General features: G+C 42.9%; 1 protein-coding gene across 1 annotated transcript in view; it reads left to right on the top strand.

Annotated features, from left to right (window-relative positions):
* The window catches only part of LOC115200047 (transmembrane protein 132C), a 227,508-nt gene that overhangs the window by 105,853 nt on the left and 99,019 nt on the right, over positions 1–22,636 (top strand). Inside the window, exon 3 of the mRNA XM_029762731.1 lies at positions 6,425–6,568. Coding sequence (XP_029618591.1) covers positions 6,425–6,568 — 144 coding nt within the window. The remainder of the gene's footprint in view (positions 1–6,424; positions 6,569–22,636) is intronic.

Here is a 22,636-nt window from a genome sequence, read left to right as displayed (position 1 = left end):
TTTACTTTGTTGAGAGCAACACACGATTGCTGCATTCTGTTCTGTGAGTCTCAGATTGGCCCTTGACTTCACTCACTATTTGGGTGCTGATTCCCAATAGTACAGAGTGTGATACTGCATTCATTAGAGTTCCTTTGTGAGATGGAGATGTACAAGGAGAGCTCGAAAAGGACATATGAAACATTTCTTGTCACAGCTGTCCACTCTGTCTGCATGCTGTTTATTGGTGAATCAGCTGAGCTTCTTTCAATTATGTAAGTATAGCATTTTCAAGAGTCCAGTGTGTATTGTTGAGGCATGAAGGCCACAAAATTGTTTTTACTTTTCATGTTTCATAAGAATATACTTTAGAATAGTTGTACTAGCAATCACTTAGAGCACCATGGCAATCCCACTCTTTCCCTCACACTGTAATAGTGCATCATTGGCAGTAGGGCTAAGGTGTAACACCTCATGAGTCTCTCAGGAGTTGTTTTCATATTCATAGTCAATTTGTATGTTATGAGTATTCAGCTGTGCACTGGACTACCTCCCTAGCTGAAACATACATGAAAAGCATGTTTTCTATAATTGTGTTATAAATGCAATATGCCAGTTTAAAAGTTTTGTTAAGTTGAAAAGCTATGGTATTTGAAACAGTATATCCACATGGGGTGTTAGATGATCAACATTAGAGGAACTCTGATGGGCCTACAGAGCTGCAGGAAGTTCCTCAACTACAGATACAGGAAATGTAAAACTTGTAGTGTATTCAAGAAAGGCTTCTGAAGTTTGTAATTTTGACTTGATTTTCCCTTACGAAAATGTATCAACCCCTATAAAAATGTCCATTAATTATAATCCACAGAGTAATTCACATTTCCTGTTGCTGCAGGATTATTTTCCTGCTGTAACAAACTGGTTCAAATTAAGATCCTACATCTGTAACTGGATGCAAGGCCAGTCTCTGCCTCCTCTGGGAGAAACAGAGAGAGAGAGAGACAGACAGACAAAGAGGCCTTGGAACGTACCTCTATAGTGTATTAAGCATCTCTAAAATGTGTGCGAGGCGAGAGCCACCTGAGATGAACATGTTTACCTGTAATATTAGCTTAATTCATTCAAATTGAGCATTCAGTGGGTATGGCATTCAGTGGGTTTGCTTCATCTTAAGCTTTCAAGTTTAACATGATGTTCCACCCTCTTTTTCATATGGTCCTGTCACATTAGGCTTATCTGTCGGGCTTCACTGTTTTACATCCAAAGGGAGCCTGATGCCCACATGAACATCCAAGAGAACAAACCAGCTGGTCAAGAGACCTCAAATTTCTAGAAAGTAACACGCAGCCATGCATTCTGAGTGAGCATTAGCCCTGGAGTGCATCCCCAATCCTGTAGAGAGTGGAAGCACACCATACCATCTGTGCTGCTGTCTTATTACGGATCCCCCGCTCCAATCATTGTTCCTGTCACATGCTAATAAGATTTCACATCAAAGTATTCCTTTTGACTGGCCAGTGAGGGTCTTGTCATTGCATATGTGTCTGGTGATATAATATGTTTCTTACTGCTGTTGTGGTAGTGGGCAGCTGCTATACTAGACAGGGTCTCAAGGCACAAAGGATCAGTAAAGTAGGGTTATTATGGTCAAAACTCACTTTAATCCGACAACAAAGTCTCACCTATGCCACTACATTATCAGTCTCCTATAGACATATCCTGTCTGCTGCTTTCTCTACAGTCCCTCACATTTGCAGGTCTTTGGACTGGGTCTGGTCCCTCCCTTGTTTGAGAATCAGCCTTATTTATTTATTTTGTACTTTTTACCCCTTCTTTTCTCTCCCCAAATTCGTGATATCCAATTGGTAGTTACAGTCTTGGCCCAATGCTGCAACTCCTGTACAGACTCGGAAGAGGCAAAGGTCGAGAGCCATGCGTCCTTCGAAACACAACCCCGCAAAGCCACACTGCTTCTTGACATACTACTCGCTTAACCCGGAATCCAGCACCACCAATATGTCGAAGGAAACACCGTACAGCTGGCGACCAAAGTAAGAGTGCATGCACCCGGCCGCCACACAGAGTCACTAGAGCACGATGGGACAAGGACATCCCGGCCAGCCAAACCCTCCCCTAACCCGGACGGCGCTGGGCCAATTGTGTGCCACCTCATGGGTCTCCCGGTCGCGGCTGGCTGCGACACAGCCTGGGATTGAACCCGGATCTGTAGTGACGCCTCTATGACTGTGATGCAGTGCCTTAGACCACCGCGCCACTCGGGAGGCGAATCAGCCTTTTTTAAAGGGAAATTTAACCCCAAAAAATGTTGGTATTTTTTTCATTAGCCCACTGTTGATACAGTCCCAAAACGTTTTGCATGTCAGCAATCAAGAGTTGGACGGTGTTGGAATGTGTGCGGTATTGGGAAGGTTTGTGGTGTTGGGAAGGTTTGTGGTGTTGGGGTGGTGTTGGGATGGTGTGTGGTGTTGGGAAGGTTTATGGTGTTGGAAAGGTGTGTGGTGTTGGAGAGTGTTGGAAGGTGTGTGGTGTTGCGAAGGTGTGTGGTGTTGTGAAGGTGTGTGGTGTTGGGAAGGTGTGTGGTGTTGGGAAGGTGTGTGGTGTTGGACGGTGTTGGAAGGTGTGTGGTGTTGTGAAGGTGTGTGGTGTTGGGAAGGTGTGTGGTGTTGGGAAGGTGTGTGGTGTTGGACGGTGTTGGAAGGTGTGTGGTGTTGGACGGTGTTGGAATGTGTGCAGTATTGGGAAGGTTTGTGGTGTTGGGAAGATGTGTGGTGTTGGGAAGGTGTGTGGTGTTGGGAAGGTGTGTGGTGTTGGGAAGGTGTGTGGTGTTGGGAAGGTGTGTGGTGTTGGACGGTGTTGGAAGGTGTGTGGTGTTGGACGGTGTTGGAATGTGTGCAGTATTGGGAAGGTTTGTGGTGTTGGGAAGATGTGCGGTGTTGGAAGGTGTGCGTTGTTGGGGAGGTGTGTGGTGTTGGAAGGGTGTGAGAGGACATGGGTGGTTGTTCCTGACTGCACTACACTGCCTCAGCCTTATTCATAATGTAAAGAAAGGCAATCTTTTCAGTTTCTTGACCTCATTTTCCCCTTTTAAACTACACTGCTCTGTGTAGTGAATGCACTAAAGACAGAGCTTTTCAATTGCAGATTTTCCCTTTGAACGTAATCACTTTTTCTTTTGTGCCAAGGACATTGGCTACTGTAATTTGCTGCAGTCACTGAACATCTATCATTCTGGCCTTTTTAGATTCAGAAATTTTTGACACGCACCCAAAGTTTATTTCTCTCAAATGTTGTGCACACATTTCTTTACATCCCTGTTTGTGAGTAGTTCTCCTTTGCCAAGATAAACCATCCACCTGACAGGTGTGGCATATCAAGAAGCTGATTAAAGAGCATGATCATTACACAGGTGCACCATGCGCTGGGGACAATAAAAGGCCACTCTAAAATGTGCAGTTTTGTCACACAACACAATGCCACAGATGTCTCAAGTTTTGAGGGAGTGTGCAATTGTCATGCTGACTGCAGGAATGTCCAACAGAGCTGTTGTCAGATAATTTAATGTTCATTTATCTACCATAAGCCACACCCAACATCGTTTTAGAGAATTTGGCAGTACATCCAACCAGCCTCACAACCGCAGACCCTATTGTGTATTCCTGTGCCTGTCTCCAAATCCTTTATACTAGTGTTTCTTTATTTTTACTATTTTCTACATTGTATAATAGTGAAGACATCAAAACTATGAAATAGCACATATGGAATCATGTAGTAACCAAAAAAAGTGTCTGGAGACTGACAGAGTGATGCATCAGATGACCTGGCCTCCACAATCACCTGTCCTCAACGCAATTGAGATGGTTTGGGATGAGTTGGACCGGAGAGTGAAGGAAAAGCAGCCCACAAGTGCTCTGCATATGTGGGAACTCCTTCAAGACTGTTGGAAAAGCATTCCAGGTGAAGTTAGTTGAGAGAATGCCAAGGGTGTGCAAAGCTGTCATCAAGGCAAAGGGTGACTACTTTGAAGAATCTCAAATATAAAATATACTGCTCAAAAAAATAAAGGGAACACTTAAACAACACAATGTAACTCCAAGTCAATCACACTTCTGTGAAATCAAACTGTCCACTTAGGAAGCAACACTGATTGACAATAAATTTCACATGCTGTTGTGCAAATGGAATAGACAACAGGTGGAAATTATAGGCAATTAGCAAGACACCCCCAATAAAGGAGTGGTTCTGCAGGTGGGGACCACAGACCACTTCTCAGTTCCTATGCTTCCTGGCTGATGTTTTGGTCACTTTTGAATGCTGGCAGTGCTTTCACTCTAGTGGTAGCATGAGACGGAGTCTACAACCCACACAAGTGGCTCAGGTAGTGCAGCTCATCCAGGATGTCACATCAATGCGAGCTGTGGCAAGAAGGTTTGCTGTGTCTGTCAGCGTAGTGTCCAGCGCATGGAGGCGCTACCAGGAGACAGGCCAGTACATCAGGAGACGTGGAGGAGGCCGTAGGAGGGCAACAACCCAGCAGCAGGACCGCTACCTCCGCCTTTGTGCAAGGAGGAGCAGGAGGAGCACTGCCCGTGCCTTGCAAAATGACCTCCAGCAGGCCACAAATGTGCATGTGTCTGCTCAAACGGTCAGAAACAGACTCCATGAGGGTGGTATGAGGACCTGACATCCACAGGTGGGGGTTGTGCTTACAGCCCAACACCGTGCAGGACGTTTGGCATTTGCCAGAGAACACCAAGATTGGCAAATTCGCCACTGGCGCCCTGTGCTCTTCACAGATGAAAGCAGGTTCACACTGTGCACGTGACAGAGTCTGGAGACGCCGTGGAGAACGTTCTGCTGCCTGCAACATCCTCCAGCATGACCGGTTTAGCGGTGGGTCAGTCATGGTGTGGGGTGGCATTTCTTTGGGGGGCCGCACAGCCCTCCATGAGCTCGCCAGAGGTAGCCTGACTGCCATTAGGTACCGAGATGAGATCCTCAGTCCCCTTGTGAGACCATATGCTGGTGCGGTTGGCCCTGGGTTCCTCCTAATGCAAGACAATGCTAGACCTCATGTGGCTTGAGTGTGTCAGCAGTTCCTGCAAGAGGAAGGCATTGATGCTATGGACTGGCCCGCCCGTTCCCCAGACCTGAATCCAATTGAGCACATCTGGGACATTATGTCTCGCTCCATCCACCAACGCCACGTTGCACCACAGACTGTCCAGGAGTTGGCGAATGCTTTAGTCCAGGTCTGGCAAGAGATCCCTCAGGAGACCATCCGCCACCTCATCAGGCGCATGCCCAGGCGTTGTAGGGAGGTCATACAGGCACGTGGAGGCCACACACACTACTGAGCCTCATTTTGACTTGTTTTAAGGACATTACATCAAAGTTGGATCAGCCTGTAGTGTGGTTTTCCACTTTAATTTTGAGTGTGACTCCAAATCCAGACCTCCATGGGTTGATAAATTGGATTTCCATTGATTATTTGTGTGATTTTGTTGTCAGCACATTCAACTATGTAAAGAAAAAAGTATTTAATAAGATTATTTCTTTCATTCAGATCTAGGATGTGTTGTTTAAGTGTTCCCTTTATTTTTTTGAGCAGTGTATATTTTGATTTGTTAAACACTTTTTTTAGTTACTACATGATTGCATATGTCTTATTTCATTGTTTTGATGTCTTCACAATTATTCTAAATATAAAGAACTCCTGGATTGAGTATGTGTGTCCAAACTTTTGACTGGTACAGTATATATATATTTTTGAGATGGAAAAGCACTTAATGACTAAAACCAGATATAAAATATGTAGAAAAGAGACTGGATCTATATATTTTTCTATAATATAATCTTTGACAACTAATAATCACAAAAATAAAAGATACAGTCTGGGGGAATTGAAAATGTATTTAGTATCCATTTTGCTATTGCGTTTGAGCAAAATAATACAGGATTAGCCATGGTACAATGCATAGAATTGCATGAAATTGGCTTAAAAACTGCAAAATGTTCTCATCTCCATGGCAGAATATGTAAAATCACATTAAATTTGCTTTAAAACTGCAAACATTTAACACAACTCCATGAACACGCCCCCTGCCATGCCCCTGCCATGCCCACAACCTAAGACCCTTTTTGATTAAGAAAAACCCCTGTTATAGGAATAAAATAAAAGACAAATGAGACACATATTGAGAAAAAGGAATTTGAAACCATCTGATCCTGTTTTGTGTATTTCTATAGTGAAGACGTCATGGTCTGTTTGGCCTCAGCTGTTTGAAGCAGGTTCAGATGGATGCATTCAATGATTCAATACCTGAAAGATCTGTTTGATATAACCACATGTTTAACCAACCCATGCTGCACTGCTATCTATCACACTCTCGTCCTGAGCTTGTGTGTGTTGTTTCTACTTCCCTAGGGTCAAGTTGAAAGAGGGCATGGCGTTTCTGGGTGCCCGGCCCAGCAACCCCACCCTGTGGATGGTGAGCCAGGATGTGAGGAGCGAGGGGCACAGGGTGGTCACCCTCCATTGCCGCAGGAAAGAGTCCAGCTACGGACAAAGGTCAGTTAGCAATACTGGATCTCCCCACTGTGTCCTATTGGACATCACTGGTATACTGTACGCACAACCATCTACGACCTTCACACAACCATCTACAACCTTTCCCTGAAGGACCGCTGCCTGCCTTATAACTCTTGACTCCAATATCACAGTGTTGGCTGGAGTGAAGCATAATGTCTGTGGTTGTTCCTCTAGCAAGGAAGAGGTTAACAGCCCATCTCCAGCTCTCTTTTGATTAGCATATTCATTTCCCCAAATGAAATAGCCTTAAAGTTGTTTTGGTCATTTCCTATCTGTATTACGTACTTAAATTAATCTAGTAAATAGGAAACGGATTCTCGGGATGCGAAAAAGGTTGCTGCTTACGTTAATTAAGTTCTGATCCAGGCCCTTTGTGTGTCCTAATGGTTTTCTTCCATGGATCAGGAAGTTGGGTTAATAAATCTAACTTTCTAGTGACAGGTGTAATTTTACGGATTAGAGAATGATTGGGAGGTTGGAAAGCTCTGCGTATTAAGTCCATCAGCATCATTCCACTGACTACTTACTTTTAAAGGAAATACAAGACTTAAGAGTTTGACTCTGTGAAATTCAATTGAAAGCATGCCCCGAGGCTGTTTGACTTTAGCCTTTTAAATGTACTTGTGTAATTCTGTTTCATTTTGAAGTGTTCTTTTTTGAAGTGTTGTATAAAACAATTCCTAAAAATGTTATATTAGGGCAGTAACCCTTGGTTACTTTGGTTAGTTCAATGGAGAGAGCTCAAAAGAGGTGAAGAGTGATCGCTATTCCAACCTCGTGGAGTCTAGAGACTTTGAATGTTCAGGCCTGTTGTATAATCATCTTGGGAGTTACCCCTGCATGGTCTTAAGAAGTACTACAACACTGACTAGCAAGCGTTGTGTATAACACATATGTCAATCTCATTCCACGGAGGGCTGAGTGCCTGAGGGTTTTTGCTCCTCCCTTGTACTTGATTGATGAATTTAGGTCACTAATTAGTAAAGAACTCCCCTCACCTGATTGTGTAGGTCTTAATTGAAAGGAAAAAACAAAAACCCACAGCGCAGTGAGAACACTCTCAGCGCTCTGTCTCAGCAACACCACCATGGGCTGAGTCTCTCTCACATGAGTGCGTAGTTAAATCTGTTTTTATTGATTTAAGTGAGGGAGTCAGAGACAAGAGCGAGCATATTCTGTCTAATCCCTGGCTATCCTGTCGGGCTGTGTCGGATGGACTACTTCTCCCTAATCCCCCAGCTGTCCAAGTCACTCCATAAAGAATCCCTAAGAAGCTCAGCCGTGTCTATAATATACAACAATGATACATTTTTCTGTATTGTCCCTCAACCCCTCCACCCCCCTGCCCACCCCCAATCTTTTCACTGGAGCCCCTTTGGAGGGATTAGACAAAGCCATCAAATTTTTTGAGCTGTCATCCAATTTCTCAGGCTCACAGTGACTGTAATGTTTGTTCTCCGTTTCTCCCTCCCCTGTTCTCTCTTTTCCTCCATCCACAATGAGTGGATGTGAGTACTGCAGGTCAATCTCCAGCTCTTTTACCAGCGGGAATTTGATTACCCACGTTATTACCTGTTTACTAGCACCTTTAACCTTGTGTTTATGATGTATTTTTATGCCCAGCAGCAGCAGGCATATTGTTGTTGACTCTTTTCTATGGTGTATTAAAGGGAATATTATATGTGAGTTTAAGGAGTCACAAAATCAGGAATAGTGACAATATAATTTCAATTCAGGCAAATTTAGATTGATTGAAACTAATATAATGAGTCAATGATTGAATACTACATTTCTGAAGTAAATAATAAAACATTTTAAAATCTATGAACTGAGGTCAAATGGAATTGTCCTCAATTCTCCACCAGGTAGTCTAGCCACATCCGGCTCTACCGTATGTGGAAGTTGTAGTGTATATAGGCCTAGGTGCTGTCTGGTAGGCTGACAGATTTGTATTTCCAAAGACACCACAGCTGTAAAACGTACACTTCTCCTTCAATGGGATGTTCTCAAAACCAGAATGACTGATTTTGAAATGTAAAACGTGTAGCATATTTGAGGTTTTAAAAGACTTCTGAGGTTTGTAACTTCTACTTTACAATCTCAGACTTGATGTATCAACCCATACAAAAGTCTCCATTAATTAGAACCCACATAATAATTTAGTTTCCTAATGATTTCCTATTTCTGCAGGATTATTTTCCTTCTGTAGCAAACGATCTCAAATTATGATCCTATATCTGTACATTCATTTGTTCTAATGAACAGAATCGGACTTCATTCGCCAAGACACAACTGCTAACTCAACATAATAATGTGCCAACTTCTACATTTTTAGTCACCTACAACAACACATCCGCCACACTGATCCTCAACACGCGGGCCCCTCAGTCCCCTCCTGTATTCCCTGTTCACTCATGACTGCACGGCCAGGCACGACTCCAACACCATCTTTAAGTTTGCCGATGACACAAAAAGAGGACCGAGCACACCCCTATTCTCATCGACGGGGCTGTAGTGGAGCAGGTTGAGAGCTTCAAGTCCCTTGGCGTCCACATCACCAACAAACTAACATGGTCTAAACACACCAAGGCAGTCGTGAAGAGGGCACAACAAAACCTATTTTGGAGACTGAAAAGATTTGGCATGGGTCCTCAGATCCTCAAAAGGTTCTACAGCTGCACCATCGAGAGCATCCTGACGGGTTGCATCACTGCCTGGTATGGCAACTGTTCGGCCTCCGACCGCAAAGCACTACAGAGGGTAGTGCGAACGGCCCAGTAAATCACCATGGCCAAGCTTCCTACTATCCATGACCTCTATACCATGCCTCTATACCATGCGGTGTCAGAGGAAGGCCCTAAAAATTGTCGAAGACTCCAACCACCCTAGTCATAGACTGTTCTCTCTGCTACCGCACGGCAAGCGGTACCGGAGTGCCAAGTCTAGGTCCAAGAGGCTTCTAAACAGCTTCTACCCCCAAGCCATAAGACTCCTGAACATCTAATCAAATGGCTACCCAGACTATTTGCATTGCCCCCCCCTTCTACGCTGCTGCTACTCTCTGTTATTATCTATGCATAGTCACTTTAACAACTCCTACATGTACATATTACCTCAATTACCTCGACTAATCGGTGCTCCTGCAAATTGACTCTTTACCGGTACCCCCTGTATATAGCCTCGCTATTGTTATTTTACTACTGCTCTTGAATTAATTGTTACTTTTATTTCTTACTTTTTGGGGGGTATTTTCTTAAAACTGCATTGTTGGTTAAGGGCTTGTAAGCATTTCACTGTAAGGTCTAACCCTGTTGTATTTGGCACGTGACAATTACGATTTTATTTTATTATGAGAAAACACACAATTTGATAGAGTTGGCTTTTTTAGTTTCAGATTTCTTTTCTAATTCAGCACGTCACAGAAATATCAGAATAAGCTCCTATAGAAACGCACAGAACCGTTACATGTACCTGATATCAGCTAAAAGAGCACTCTGGGAGATTGGAAATTCACCACCAGTGCCATTAAAGACCAGCAGCACATTTAAAACAACAGCAGTCCTGCTTCCTCAGCATGTCATAACCCAGTCTAAGTGGACGCTTCTCTTCTCAGTAAAAGTGCCATGTCTGGCCCAAGTTAATGAAGACTGTCTCAGTCCAGATGGATATCCCCTCAGGTAGAACCAGCTTCATTAATCCCCCAGCCTGACTGGCCATTGGGAGAGACCTCATGTAGAGCGGTAACAGGCTCTTTACAGAACTAGCTCAGTCATTATAGCCCATTCCTATCCTTCAGTGAAGAGACACTGTCACCCAGACTGAGATTGACACTTACATGATTGAGCAGAGTGTAGGACTCAAGCATGTCTTCTTTTACATTTCCCTCACCCTTCACTCATTTTCTAACACATTATGATTGCATTGACTTGGATTCCAGATTATGTGTGTTTAAATTGGAAAAATGTGGTGAAAGGGAAAGCACATCTTTAAATGTATATGCAATTATCCATAACCCCTAAAGCCCATTTCTCCTGTGGGTCTCTCAACGCTGTATCCCAGAGAGAAGGGATCATCAAGGCCTCTACAATAGCACTGTAACAACAGTAGAGAATGAGCAGCATGCAATATGCTTATTGTAGCATAAATCAAGGCAGACATGAAATGGGTCTATTACATTAAGCCCAGAGTTGGCTGTTAACAGGACTGTCCTAATGATAACACCCTTAATAATGAAGCTGCTCTTTTTCCCATGGCCTTCATTCATGCAGCCTCAGAGGAGGCTCATTGACCTTTCCACCAATGCATAATTGAGTCGCCGCTGCTCGATTTATATGCTCCTCTCACAATTGGAATGACGTGATCAATGCTGTTCTTCTCTGCTGCAGCCAATCACGTCAGAGCTCTTTACTGCTGGGTTTTTGTCAAGGCAGAGATGGTGTGTTATGCAGGGAATCAGCCCTCCTTGAGAAAGAGCTGATATGGTGTCTACAATGTCTTTTGACACCCTGGTGATTACACTAATCACTGTAGATTACACCTGAGTAGCACAGTGCTCTTTCTACTTCTGTTACCTGGCAAAGCCAAGTAAACAATATGGAGATTGAACAAAATGTCCTGGTGTGTCACAATGTTTACACAATGTGACACAATGTGACACAATGTTTACAGAAATCAGGAGGTAATAACTACCATTAAGCCAGAGAACCAATGAGGATGTGTGTCACCCATCATGATTACACAAATCCATATCAATTCTGATTCCAGCTCCCATGCTCATTACTGATTCAATAGCTTGTGTGTGACACTGAACATTGTTGTTGGAATTCATTTGTGCCTTAAACAGTAAATGGTAAATATGGTCCAGGCTGCATTGTGAGCCAGAGGACAGACTGACATATTGAAGTTTGCATGTGATCTCCCTGGCCCATGGGTTCATGTGTTTCAGATTTATAAGGGTTTATGAGTTTATGTGACTGAATATCCTGCTCTTAGAGGTTAATCCCCAAAGGATTTGAATGTGGCTGCTCCACATTGGTGTACAGTGTTGTCTCTAACAACACACAGTGATATCCAAACTCCTCCCTGCCACAGTACTGCAGCATAGACCTAGATTCAGCACTCTACAGAGGAGCTTTGGTTTTGTTGCAAATACTGCCATACAAAACAAAATGACATAAATAAGCACAGCATGGTCTGCATAAGCCTGCATAGATGTATTACTCCTCCATTTTGCCCAGATTTATGACTACCTACCCCTGCAGGCAGTTCCTCATGTTGTCTGAAAAGCCAAACACAATTTTCTTTAAATTAGACCTGTGGTGAGGCAATCTTGTTGTTTTGGAATGAGTCTGCTAAAATGAGTACTTTGCTGTGTTAGCTACATGTGGCACTAAGCTTGGAAGACAAAGTGGTCTTCTGCATACACAGTCATCCGTCTGTAGTTGACTGTGGAAGGATTTCCTAGAAGGAAATGTTCTATTAATGCACCATTATGAGTCATATACTATTACTATTAACATAAACATATTCTAATTTTTACTTATTACATTTGTTCTGTATTTAGAGTATATTGTATGACCGGTGTACCTTTCCTTACCTTGGTACATTTATAATCCATTCCCTAAAGGTGATGATTAAATTGTGATGCAGTCCAGCAAAATTACCTCTTCCGTTTTCCTCAAGACTTCGACATAACTTTGTGCTATGAAAACTCCTTAAAGTTTTCGAAATAATCGGGATAATTCCTTACTTTATTGATGTTACAAAAGAACCTTGGCTTCCAGTTGATTCCAATTAATTCCTCTCGCCCTCACTTTTGAGATTATTGGTTTTTATAATGCATATTCCAAGAGTATATGACTTTAAGATTGCTTGTCTGGCACTAGGCTGTCTCATTTCTGTAACCTGTGCAAGAGAGATATTCAAATGACCCTATTAAATGAAGGCCTAAGTTCTGCAGCAAGGTGGAGGAGTGGAATGAGGGACATACAGTGAGGGAAAAAATGATTTAATCCCCTGCTGATTTTGTACGTTTGCCCACTGACAAAGAAATGATCAGTCTATAATTTTCATGGTAGGTTTATTTGAACAGTGAGAGACAGAATAACAACAAAAAAATCTAGAAAAACGCATGTCAAAAATGTTCTAAAATGATTTGCATTTTAATGAGGGAAATAAGTATTTGACCCCTCTGCAAAGCATGACTTAGTACTTGGTGGAAAAACCTTTGTTGGCAATCACAGCGGTCAGACGTTTCTTGTAGTTGGCCACCGGTTTGCACACATCTCAGGAGGGATTTTGTCCCACTCCTCTTTGCAGATCTTCTCCAAGTCATTAAGGTTTCGAGGCTGACGTTTGGCAACTCGAACCTTCAGCTCCCTCTACAGATTTTCTATGGGATTAAGGTCTGGAGACTGGCTAGGCCACTCCAGGACCTTAATGTGCTTCTTCTTGAGCCACTCCTTTGTTGCCTTGGCCGTGTGTTTTGGGTCATTGTCATGCTGGAATACCCATCCACGACCCATTTTCAATGCCCTGGCTGAGGGAAGGAGGTTCTCACCCAAGATTTGACGGTACATGGCCCCGTCCATCGTCCCTTTGATGCGGTGAAGTTGTCCTGTCCCCTTAGCAGAAAAACACCCCAAAGCATAATGTTTCCACCTCCATGTTTGACGGTGGGGATGGTATTCTTGGGGTCATAGGCAGCATTCCTCCTTCTCCAAACACGGCGAGTTGCGTTGATGCCAAAGAGCTCCATTTTGGTCTCATCTGACCACAACACTTTCACCCAGATGTTCATTGGCAAACTTCAGATGGGCATGTATATCTGCTTTCTTGAGCAGGGGGACCTTGCGGGCGCTGCAGGATTTCAGTCCTTCACGGCGTAGTGTGTTACCAATTGTTTTCTTGGTGACTATGGTCCCAGCTGCCTTGAGATCATTGACAAGATCCTCCCATGTAGTTCTGGGCTGATTCCTCACCGTTCTCATGATCATTGCAACTCCACGAGGTGAGATCTTGCATGGAGCCCCCAGGCCGCGGGAGATTGACAGTTCTTTTGTGTTTCTTCCATTTGCGAATAATCGCACCAACTGTTGGCGATGGTCTTATAGCCCATTCCAGCCTTGTGTAGGTCTACAATCTTGTCCCTGACATCCTTGGAGAGCTCTTTGGTCTTGGCCATGGTGGAGAGTTGGTGGAGAGTTTGGAATCTGATTGATTGATTGCTTCTGTGGACAGGTGTCTTTTATACAGGTAACAAGCTGAGATTAGGAGCACTCCCTTCAACCTATTTAGGATAGGGGGCAGTATTTTCACGGCCTGGTTATTACTCCTGCCCAGAAATTAATTATTTTATTTGGATAGAAAACACCCTAAAGTTTCTAAAACTGTTTGAATGGTGTCTGTGAGTATAACAGAACTCATATATGGGAAGTGCCCTGTCTGACCATTTCTTGTCCTTCTACAGCCTCTTTATCAAAAATAGAGGATCTCTGCTGTAACATGACATTTTCTAAGGCTCCCATAGGCTCTCAGAAGGCGCCAGAATGGGGAATGATGACTCTGCAGTCCCTGGGCGAAAAACAGTAGGGGTTTTGGAAAGTGGTCGTTCTGAGAACAATGACACTGGCCGCGCGTGCATGTAAAGACTCCATTTTCTATTTTCAGTGTTTAAACGAAAACAAGGTCTCCCGGTCGGAATATTATCGCTATTTTACGAGAAAAATCGCATAAAAATTGAATTTAAACAGCGTTTGACATGCTTCGAAGTACGGTAATGGAATATTTAGAATTTTTTTGTCACGATATGTGCTGGCGCTTCACCCTTCGGATAGTGTCTTGAACGCAAGAACAAAACGCAGCTATTTGGATATAACTATGGATTATTTGGAACCAAAACAACATTGGGTGTTGAAGTAGAAACCCTGGGAGTGCATTCTGACGAAGAACAGCAAAGGTAATCCAATTTTTCTTATAGTAAATCTGAGTTTGGTGAGTGCCAAACTTGGTGGGTGTCAAAATAGCTAGCCATGATGGCCGGGCTATCTACGTAGAATATTGCAAAATGTGCTTTCACCGGAAAGCTATTTTAAAATCGGACACCGCGATTGCATAAAGGAGTTCTGTATCTATAATTCTTAAAATAATTGTTATGTTTTTTTGTGAACGTTTATCGTGAGTAATTTAGTAAATTCACCGGAAGTTTTCGGTGGGTATGCTAGTTCTGAACGTCAAATGCTAATGTAAAAAGCTGGTTTTTGATATAAATATGAACTTGATTGAACAAAACATGCATGTATTGTATAACATAATGTCCTAGGAGTGTCATCTGATGAAGATCATCAAAGGTTAGTGCTGCATTTAGCTGTGGTTTTGGTTTTTGTGACATTATATGCTAGCTTGAAAAATGGGTGTGTGATTATTTCTGGCTGGGTACTCTCCTGACATAATCTAATGTTTTGCTTTCGTTGTAAAGCCTTTTTGAAATCGGACAATGTGGTTAGATAAAGGAGAGTCTTGTCTTTAAAATGGTGTAAAATAGTCATATGTTTGAAAAATTGAAGTTTGGGGATTTCTGAGGTGTTTGTAATTCGCGCCACGCTCTATCATTGGATATTGGCAAGGCATTCCGCTAGCGGAACATCTAGATGTAAGAGGTTTTAAGAGTGTGCTCCTAATCTCAGCTCGTTACCTGTATAAAAGACACCTGGGAGCCAGAAATCTTTCTGATTGAGAGGGGGTCAAATACTTATTTCCCTCATTAAAATGCAAATACATTTTTGACATGCGTTTTTCAGGATTTTTTGTTGTTATTCTGTCTCTCACTGTTCAAATAAACCTACCATTAAAATTATAGACTGATAATTTATTTGTCAGTGGGCAAACGTACAAAATCAGCAGGGGATCAAATACTTTTTTCCCTCACTGTAGTATGGGCTGAGAAAATACAAGAACTGAGATTGTGAAGAAGAGAGAGAGAGAGACATTTTTATGCGGCTGAGTGTTGGGCCACTGGAGCCCTTGTCACACAGAGCTGGTAGCAGCTCTTCTTGCTCTTCTCAGTCAAAAAGCTTACAGAATCTATCAGCTAGAGGGGAATGAAACAGGGAGAAAAGATAAATGGATTGCCAAGTGATAAATGGATTGCCAAGTCCAGGCTCTTTGTGAGAGTGTCTTTTCCATGGTGTGTGCTAACTGAGAGCAGCAGGTTCATGGCCTCCCCCTAGTTGTGTCCCCCTCCTCTCTCATCCCATTCCTGCACCAAGCCAAGGTTAAAAGGTAAAATAGGTGTCTGCTTGATGGAATGCAGTAACAACTAAAACACTAAGCACTCCTTGTCTGTGCTGCTGCCTGACTCCCCTTTAGCAGTCATTTACCAGCGCTGACATGTAATCAGCCGTCACGCTCTCCCCAGCTGTGAGTCTCTGGCCACTGGGGTATAAGTACGTCCAACCCAGGCCCCGGACCCCGTCATTAGCAGGGCCTCTCACTGGCCTCGTCCCCCCAGCAACATTCACCACAGCTAGATGAGATGCCATACTCTGTTCATGTCAACTGCTGCCCCAACAGGAGACGCCAGCGTCATTCAGAGACAAGTCTCCTGTAGCAGGGTGTTAGCCTGAGGAACACTGTGTGTTGTTTTTGGAGCACCAGGCTACTTCTGTGACCGGATGTGTTATTGGACAATCAAAGAACTTAGTGTTTCACGGGTGTGATTAATGGGAAATGTATGGCTTTTAATTAAGCAACTCACAAGAATGCAAGTGCTTGATGATAAAAGGGTCACACTTTATTTGGATAGTGCGGATTGTCCAACAGTAAATGCTCTACAGATGGTCAAACTATTAACAAACTCTCTGTTTACATTTATTTATTTATTTACTTATTTATTTATTTATTTTTTAAACCAGTGGTTCCGTGTGGCTCAGTTGGTAGAGCATGGTGTTTGCAATGCCAGGGTTGTGGGTTCGATTCCCACGGGGACCGGTACGGAGAAAAACAATGTATGCATTCACTACTATAAGTCGCTCTGGATAAGAGAGTCTGCTAAATGATTAAAAATTTAACAAACTCTCTGTTGATAAGCAAATGCTTGCTAAGGTTAGTGTTTGGAATAAGGGTTAGGTTTAGGGCTAGCTCTTGACTACTACCTCACAAAGCTGGTTGAGAGAATGCCAAGTGTGTGAAAAGCTGTCATCAAAGCAAAGGGTGGCTACTTTGAAGAATCTAAAATCTAAAATATATTTTGATTTGTTTAACACTTTTTTGGTTACAACATGATTCCATGTGTTATTTCATAGTTTTGATGTCTTCAATACTACTCTACAATGTAGAAAATAGTAAAAAATAAAGAAAAACCTTGGAATGAGTAGGTGTGTCCAAACTTTTGTCTGGTACTGTATATCCAATGAAAGCCAAGGATCTGGAGATGAAAATGACAAGTTGACTTTGATTGGTCCAACACGCCGAAACACCTCCAGATGGTACCACCTCGCAACGCTAAATATGGAAGAGATACAACCAAGAGCGGCACGGTCTAAACTAGCAATGGTCAAAGCAAATGAACGTTCTTATTTCATCAACACTGTCAAGTACCAGTGTATGAAGGTTAGAACGATCTAATGATTAATTAAATGTGATTTATAATGACATAGGGCAAAGGAAACTACGTTTTGACATTCATTTCATAGTTCGCTCTTGAATTGCCCCGTTTTTTTCTACATTCTAGAGCAGTAGGTGAATGCCCTATAATATGTCTGAAGGTTAGTAATGATGGGACAGTGGGAATTTTTGTAAAAGGGCTTTATAAATGAAAACATAGCAACGTATCGAACTATGCAACATCAAAGAGAGCCAACCCACTTTTTGGTAAAGAATGCAGCGATGTGTCCTAAACCAGTCGCCCGTTATGAAAGGAAGTACGCTGTGGTAGACTGCATCTAACGGTTTTAATGAAGTGGCAGCTGCATTCATATAGATCAGGGCTCTCCAACCCTGTTTCTGAAGAGCTACCCTCTTATCAATCCAACCCAGTTGTAACTAACCTTATTCAGCTAATCAACAAGCTAATTATTAGAATCAAGTGCACTAGATTAGGGTTGGAGCGAAAACCTACAGGACGGTATAGTAGCTCTCCAGGAACATGGTTGGAAAGCCCTGAAATAGATGATGTCACCATAGTCTAGGACAGGAAGAAAGGTTGATTGAATGATCTGTATTTATTTATTTATTTTCTGATAGGCATGACCTATTTCTAAAGTAGAAGCCTATGTTTATCCTCAGATAACTCATCATTATGCTTTTTGAAAGACAGCTTATCATCTATACAGATGCCCAAATATTTGAAAGCAGGAACGCGGTTAACGTGGGCACCATCCAGAGTACATATGCTTAAACATTTGCATGATTTTTATGCATTCTGGATACTTAATTTTACCTGCATTCAATACTAATTTAAGGTCAGTAAAGGTTTTTCTGCAAAACAAAGAAAGTAGACTGTAACTCAGATAGCGCCTGGTCAACAACGGGGCCAATGGCATACATAACAGTATTGTCAGCATACAGATGCAGGATACAATTTTTAACATACAATCCAATATTGTTAATATATACAGTAAAAAGCACTGGACCCAGAATAGACCCACGCTGGACACCTTTTGTTATGTTCAGAAAATCTGATTTAACACCATTAGTGGATGAACATTGAGATCTGTCAGTCAAGACAATGGCACCGGAGGGGATGGCTGCCATTTTACGGGCTCCTAACCAACTGTGCTATGTTGTGTTTTTTTCACATTGTTTGTAACTTCTCTACCATCTGTTCTATTGGACAACGTGCAATCACTGGAGAATAAACTGGATGAGCTCCGTTCGAGACTATCCTGCCAATGGGACATTAAAAACTATAATATCTTATGTTTCACCGAGTCGTGGCTGAACGGCGACACGGATAACATACAGTTGGCTGGGTTTTCCGTGCATCGGCAGGACAGAAAAGCTATGTCCGATAAGACGAGGGGTGACGGTGTCTAATATTAAGGAAGTCTTGAGGTATTGCTCGCCTGAGGTAGAGTACCTCATGATAAACTGTAGACCACACTATCTACCAAGAGAGTTTTCATCAGCACTCAACGATATTTTGCCAACTTGGACAGGTCCCCCCTTCCACACGGAACCCCACTAACCCACAGACGGAAACGCACGAGGTGGCTAAAAACAGACCTCCCTCCCATCTTCCACCAGCTTGCTACCTATGGCCCGGCTAGCTGTCTGAATCTCACTGGACCCTCTGATCACTCGGCTAAGCATGCCTCTCCTTAATGTCAATATGCCTTGTCCATTGCTGTTCTGGTTAGTGTTTATTGGCTTATTTCATTGTAGAGCCTCTAGCCCTGCTCATTATACCTTATCCAACCTCTCAGTTCCTCCACCCACACATGCTATGACATCTTCTGGTTTCAAACCCGGATGTCCTAGCTGTGTCTGAATCTTGGCTTAGGAAGTCCACCAAAAACTGTGAAATCATCATCCCTAACTACAACGTTTTCAGACAAGATAGAACGACCAAAGGGGGCGGTGTTGCAATCTACTGCAGAGATAGCCTGCAGAGTTCTGTCCTGCTATCCAGGTCTGTACCCAAACAATTTGAACTTCTACTTCTAAAAATCCATCTCTCCAAAAACAAGTCTCTCACCGTTGCCGCCTGCTATAGACCCCCCTCGGCCCCTAGCTGTGCTCTGGACACCATATGTGAACTGATTGCCCCCCATCTATCTTCAGAGCTCGTGCTACTAGGCGACCTAAACTGGGACATGCTTAACACCCCAGCCATTCTACAATCCAAGCTTGATGCCCTCAATCTCACACAAATTATTAATGAACCCACCAGGTACAACCCCAAAGCCGCAAACTCTGGCACCCTCATAGATATCATCCTAACCAATGTGCCCTCTAATTACACCTCTGCTGTTTTCAACCAAGATCTCAGCGATCACTGCCTCATTGCCTGCACCCGTAATGGGTCAGCGGTCAAACGACCTCCACTCATCACTGTCAAACGCTCCCTGAAACATTTCAACGAGCAAGCCTTTCTAATCGACCTGGCCCTGGTATCCTGGAAGGATATTGACCTCATCCCGTCAGTAGAGGATGCCTGGTTATATTTTAAAAATGCCTTCCTCTCCATCTTAAATAAGCATGCCCCTTTCAAGAAATTTAGAACCAGGAACAGATATAGCCCTTGGTTCTCCCCAGACCTGACTGCCCTTAACCAACACAAAAATATCCTGTGGCGTTCTGCATTAGCATCGAACTGCCCCCGCGATATGCAACTTTTTAGGGAAGTTAGACTGTAAACTCTCCTTCCAGACTCACATCAATCATCTCCAATCCAAAGTGAAATCTAGAATTGGCTTCCTATTTCGCAACAAAGCATCCTTCACTCATGCTGCCAAACATACCCTCGTAAAACTGACCATCCTACCAATCCTCGACTTCGGCGATGTCATTTACAAAATAGCCTCCAATACCCTACTCAACAAGCTGGATGCAGTCTATCACAGTGCCATCCGTTTTGTCACCAAAGCCCCATATACAACCCACCACTGCGATCTGTATGCTCTCGTTGGCTGGCCTTCACTTCATAATCGTCGCCAAACACATTGGCTCCAGGTCATCTACAAGACCCTGCTAGGTAAAGTCCCCCCTTATCTCCGCTCACTGGTCACCATAGCAGCACCCACCTGTAGCACGCGCTCCAGCAGGTATATCTCTCTGGTCACCCCTAAAGCCAACTCCTCCTTTGGTCGTCTCTCCTTCCAGTTCTCTGCTGCCAACGACTGGAACGAACTACAAAAATCTCTGAAATTGGAAACACTTATCTCCCTCACTAGCTTTAAGCACCAGCTGTCAGAGCAGCTCACAGATCACTGCACCTGTACATAGCCCATCTATAATTTAGCCCAAACTACTACCTCTTCCCCTACTGTATTTATTTATTTTATTTATTTTGCTCATTTGCACCATATTATTTATATTTGAACTTTGAACTTTCTTCAAACTACAAATCTACCATTCCAGTGTTTTTCTTGCTATACTTTATTTACTTTGCCACCATGGCATTTTTTTGCTTTTACCTCCCTTATCTCACATCATTTGCTCACATTGTATATAGTCTTATTTTTTATTATTATAATTTTTTTTTCTACTGTATTATTGACTGTATGTTGTTTACTCCATGTGTAACTCTGTGTTGTTGTATGTTGTCGAACTGCTTTGCTTTATCTTGGCCAGGTCGCAATTGTAAATGAGAACTTGTTCTCAACTTGCCTACCTGGTTAAATAAGGGTGAAATAAAATAAATAAATAAAAATAAGCCCCTAAGCAAGCAAGAAAATGCTCATCCAGAAGTGCCGCTCTTAGTGGCCGGGGACTTTAATGCAGGCAAACCTAAATCCGTTTTACCTACTTTCTACCAGCATGTCACATGTGCAACCAGAGGAAAAAAAACCCTAGACCACCTTTACTCCACAAACAGAGATGCATACAAAGTTCTCCCTCGCCATCCATTTGGCAAATCTGACCATAATTATATCCTCCTGATTCCGGCTTACAAGCAAAAACTAAAGCAGGAAGTACCAGTGACTCGCTCAATATGGAAGTGGTCAGATGACGTGGATGCTACGCTACAGGATGGTTTTGCTAGCACCGACTTGAATATGTTCCGGGATTCATCCAATGGCATTGAGGTGTATACAACCTCATTCACCGGCTTCATCAATATGTGCATCGACGACATCGTCCCGACAGTGACCGTACAGTGGTTGCTCCACTAAAAGTTGTGTGATTATGCTGCGGGGCTTAGAGGTAATTTGTGGTTTAGTACACTACCCTGCGACACTACTTCATTGCTCCAGACCAGCGCAAGGTGGAGTTACTGTGGAGCACTGATTATGCTTTTCGGTCCTACTGTGTCTCTAACTGATAATGAACAGGCGACATAAACCTAAATAGAAACTGATAATTGTGCACGACTTCAGTACTACTTACTAAGACTGTTGTTACACTAAGGCTTTTAATATTTTATTTTGTTAGGATTATTTTGCTCTTACTGTAGCCCACTCCCAACCAGTCACATTGTACAGCGCCTGAGTGGCGCAACGGTCTAAGACAGTGCAAGCTGTGTTGCTTCAGATGCTGTTGCAACAGATGTTGGTTCAATACCTGTAGGTTTTTGGTTTCTCCCACTAAAAACAGAAATAAATAATTCTAAATAACAAACTGGCTTTATTTACGAATTAGTAACAATGTCTCAACCCATGTTCAAGAATGGCCTTTTTCTCGCTCATTTTATGTTATTTGAAAATGAAATCATCTCCAAAATATTGTTATTTTGTAAACAAAGCGATTATTATATTAATTTAGAATGATATAAAAGCTCCTTGGCTTTCTCACAGATATATTATTAACCCTGTTATTAGCAGGACAATATATATTGGTCATGGCTCCCGAATGGCGCACAATGGGATTGTCTTGCAGTTCTCCAGCTGTATCCACTGAAACAGCGGTAGGCGCACGCAGTTCAAGGCACGAGGGCAGGGGGCACGGGATGGGCCGCAGAGCCGCGCACAGAAGACGGACCTAACCCATGGGGAAGGGAGGAGGCCGGCCCCACCCCACTGGGTAGCACAGAGCAACACTTTAACCTCTCTTGGGCAGGTGGGACGCTAGCGTCAACAGCCAGTGAAAAATCAGAGCGCCTAATTCAAAACCACAAAATGTCATAATTCAAAGTTCTCAAACATACGACTATTTTACACCATTTTAAAGATACACGTCTCCTTAATGTAACCACGTTGTCCGATTTCAAAAAGGCTTTACGGCGAAAGCATAAAGTTAGATTATGTTAGGACAGTTCCAACACAAGTAAAACCACACAGCCATTTTCCTAGCAAGGACAGACATCACAAATACCAGAAATTCAGCTAAAATTATGCACTAACCTTTGACGAGCTTCATCAGATGACACTCCTAGGACATCATGTTACA

This window comes from Salmo trutta, chromosome 9 (genome assembly GCF_901001165.1).
Source record: "Salmo trutta chromosome 9, fSalTru1.1, whole genome shotgun sequence".
NCBI lineage: Eukaryota > Metazoa > Chordata > Actinopteri > Salmoniformes > Salmonidae > Salmo > Salmo trutta.
This window is presented reverse-complemented; position numbering and strand designations above follow the sequence as displayed.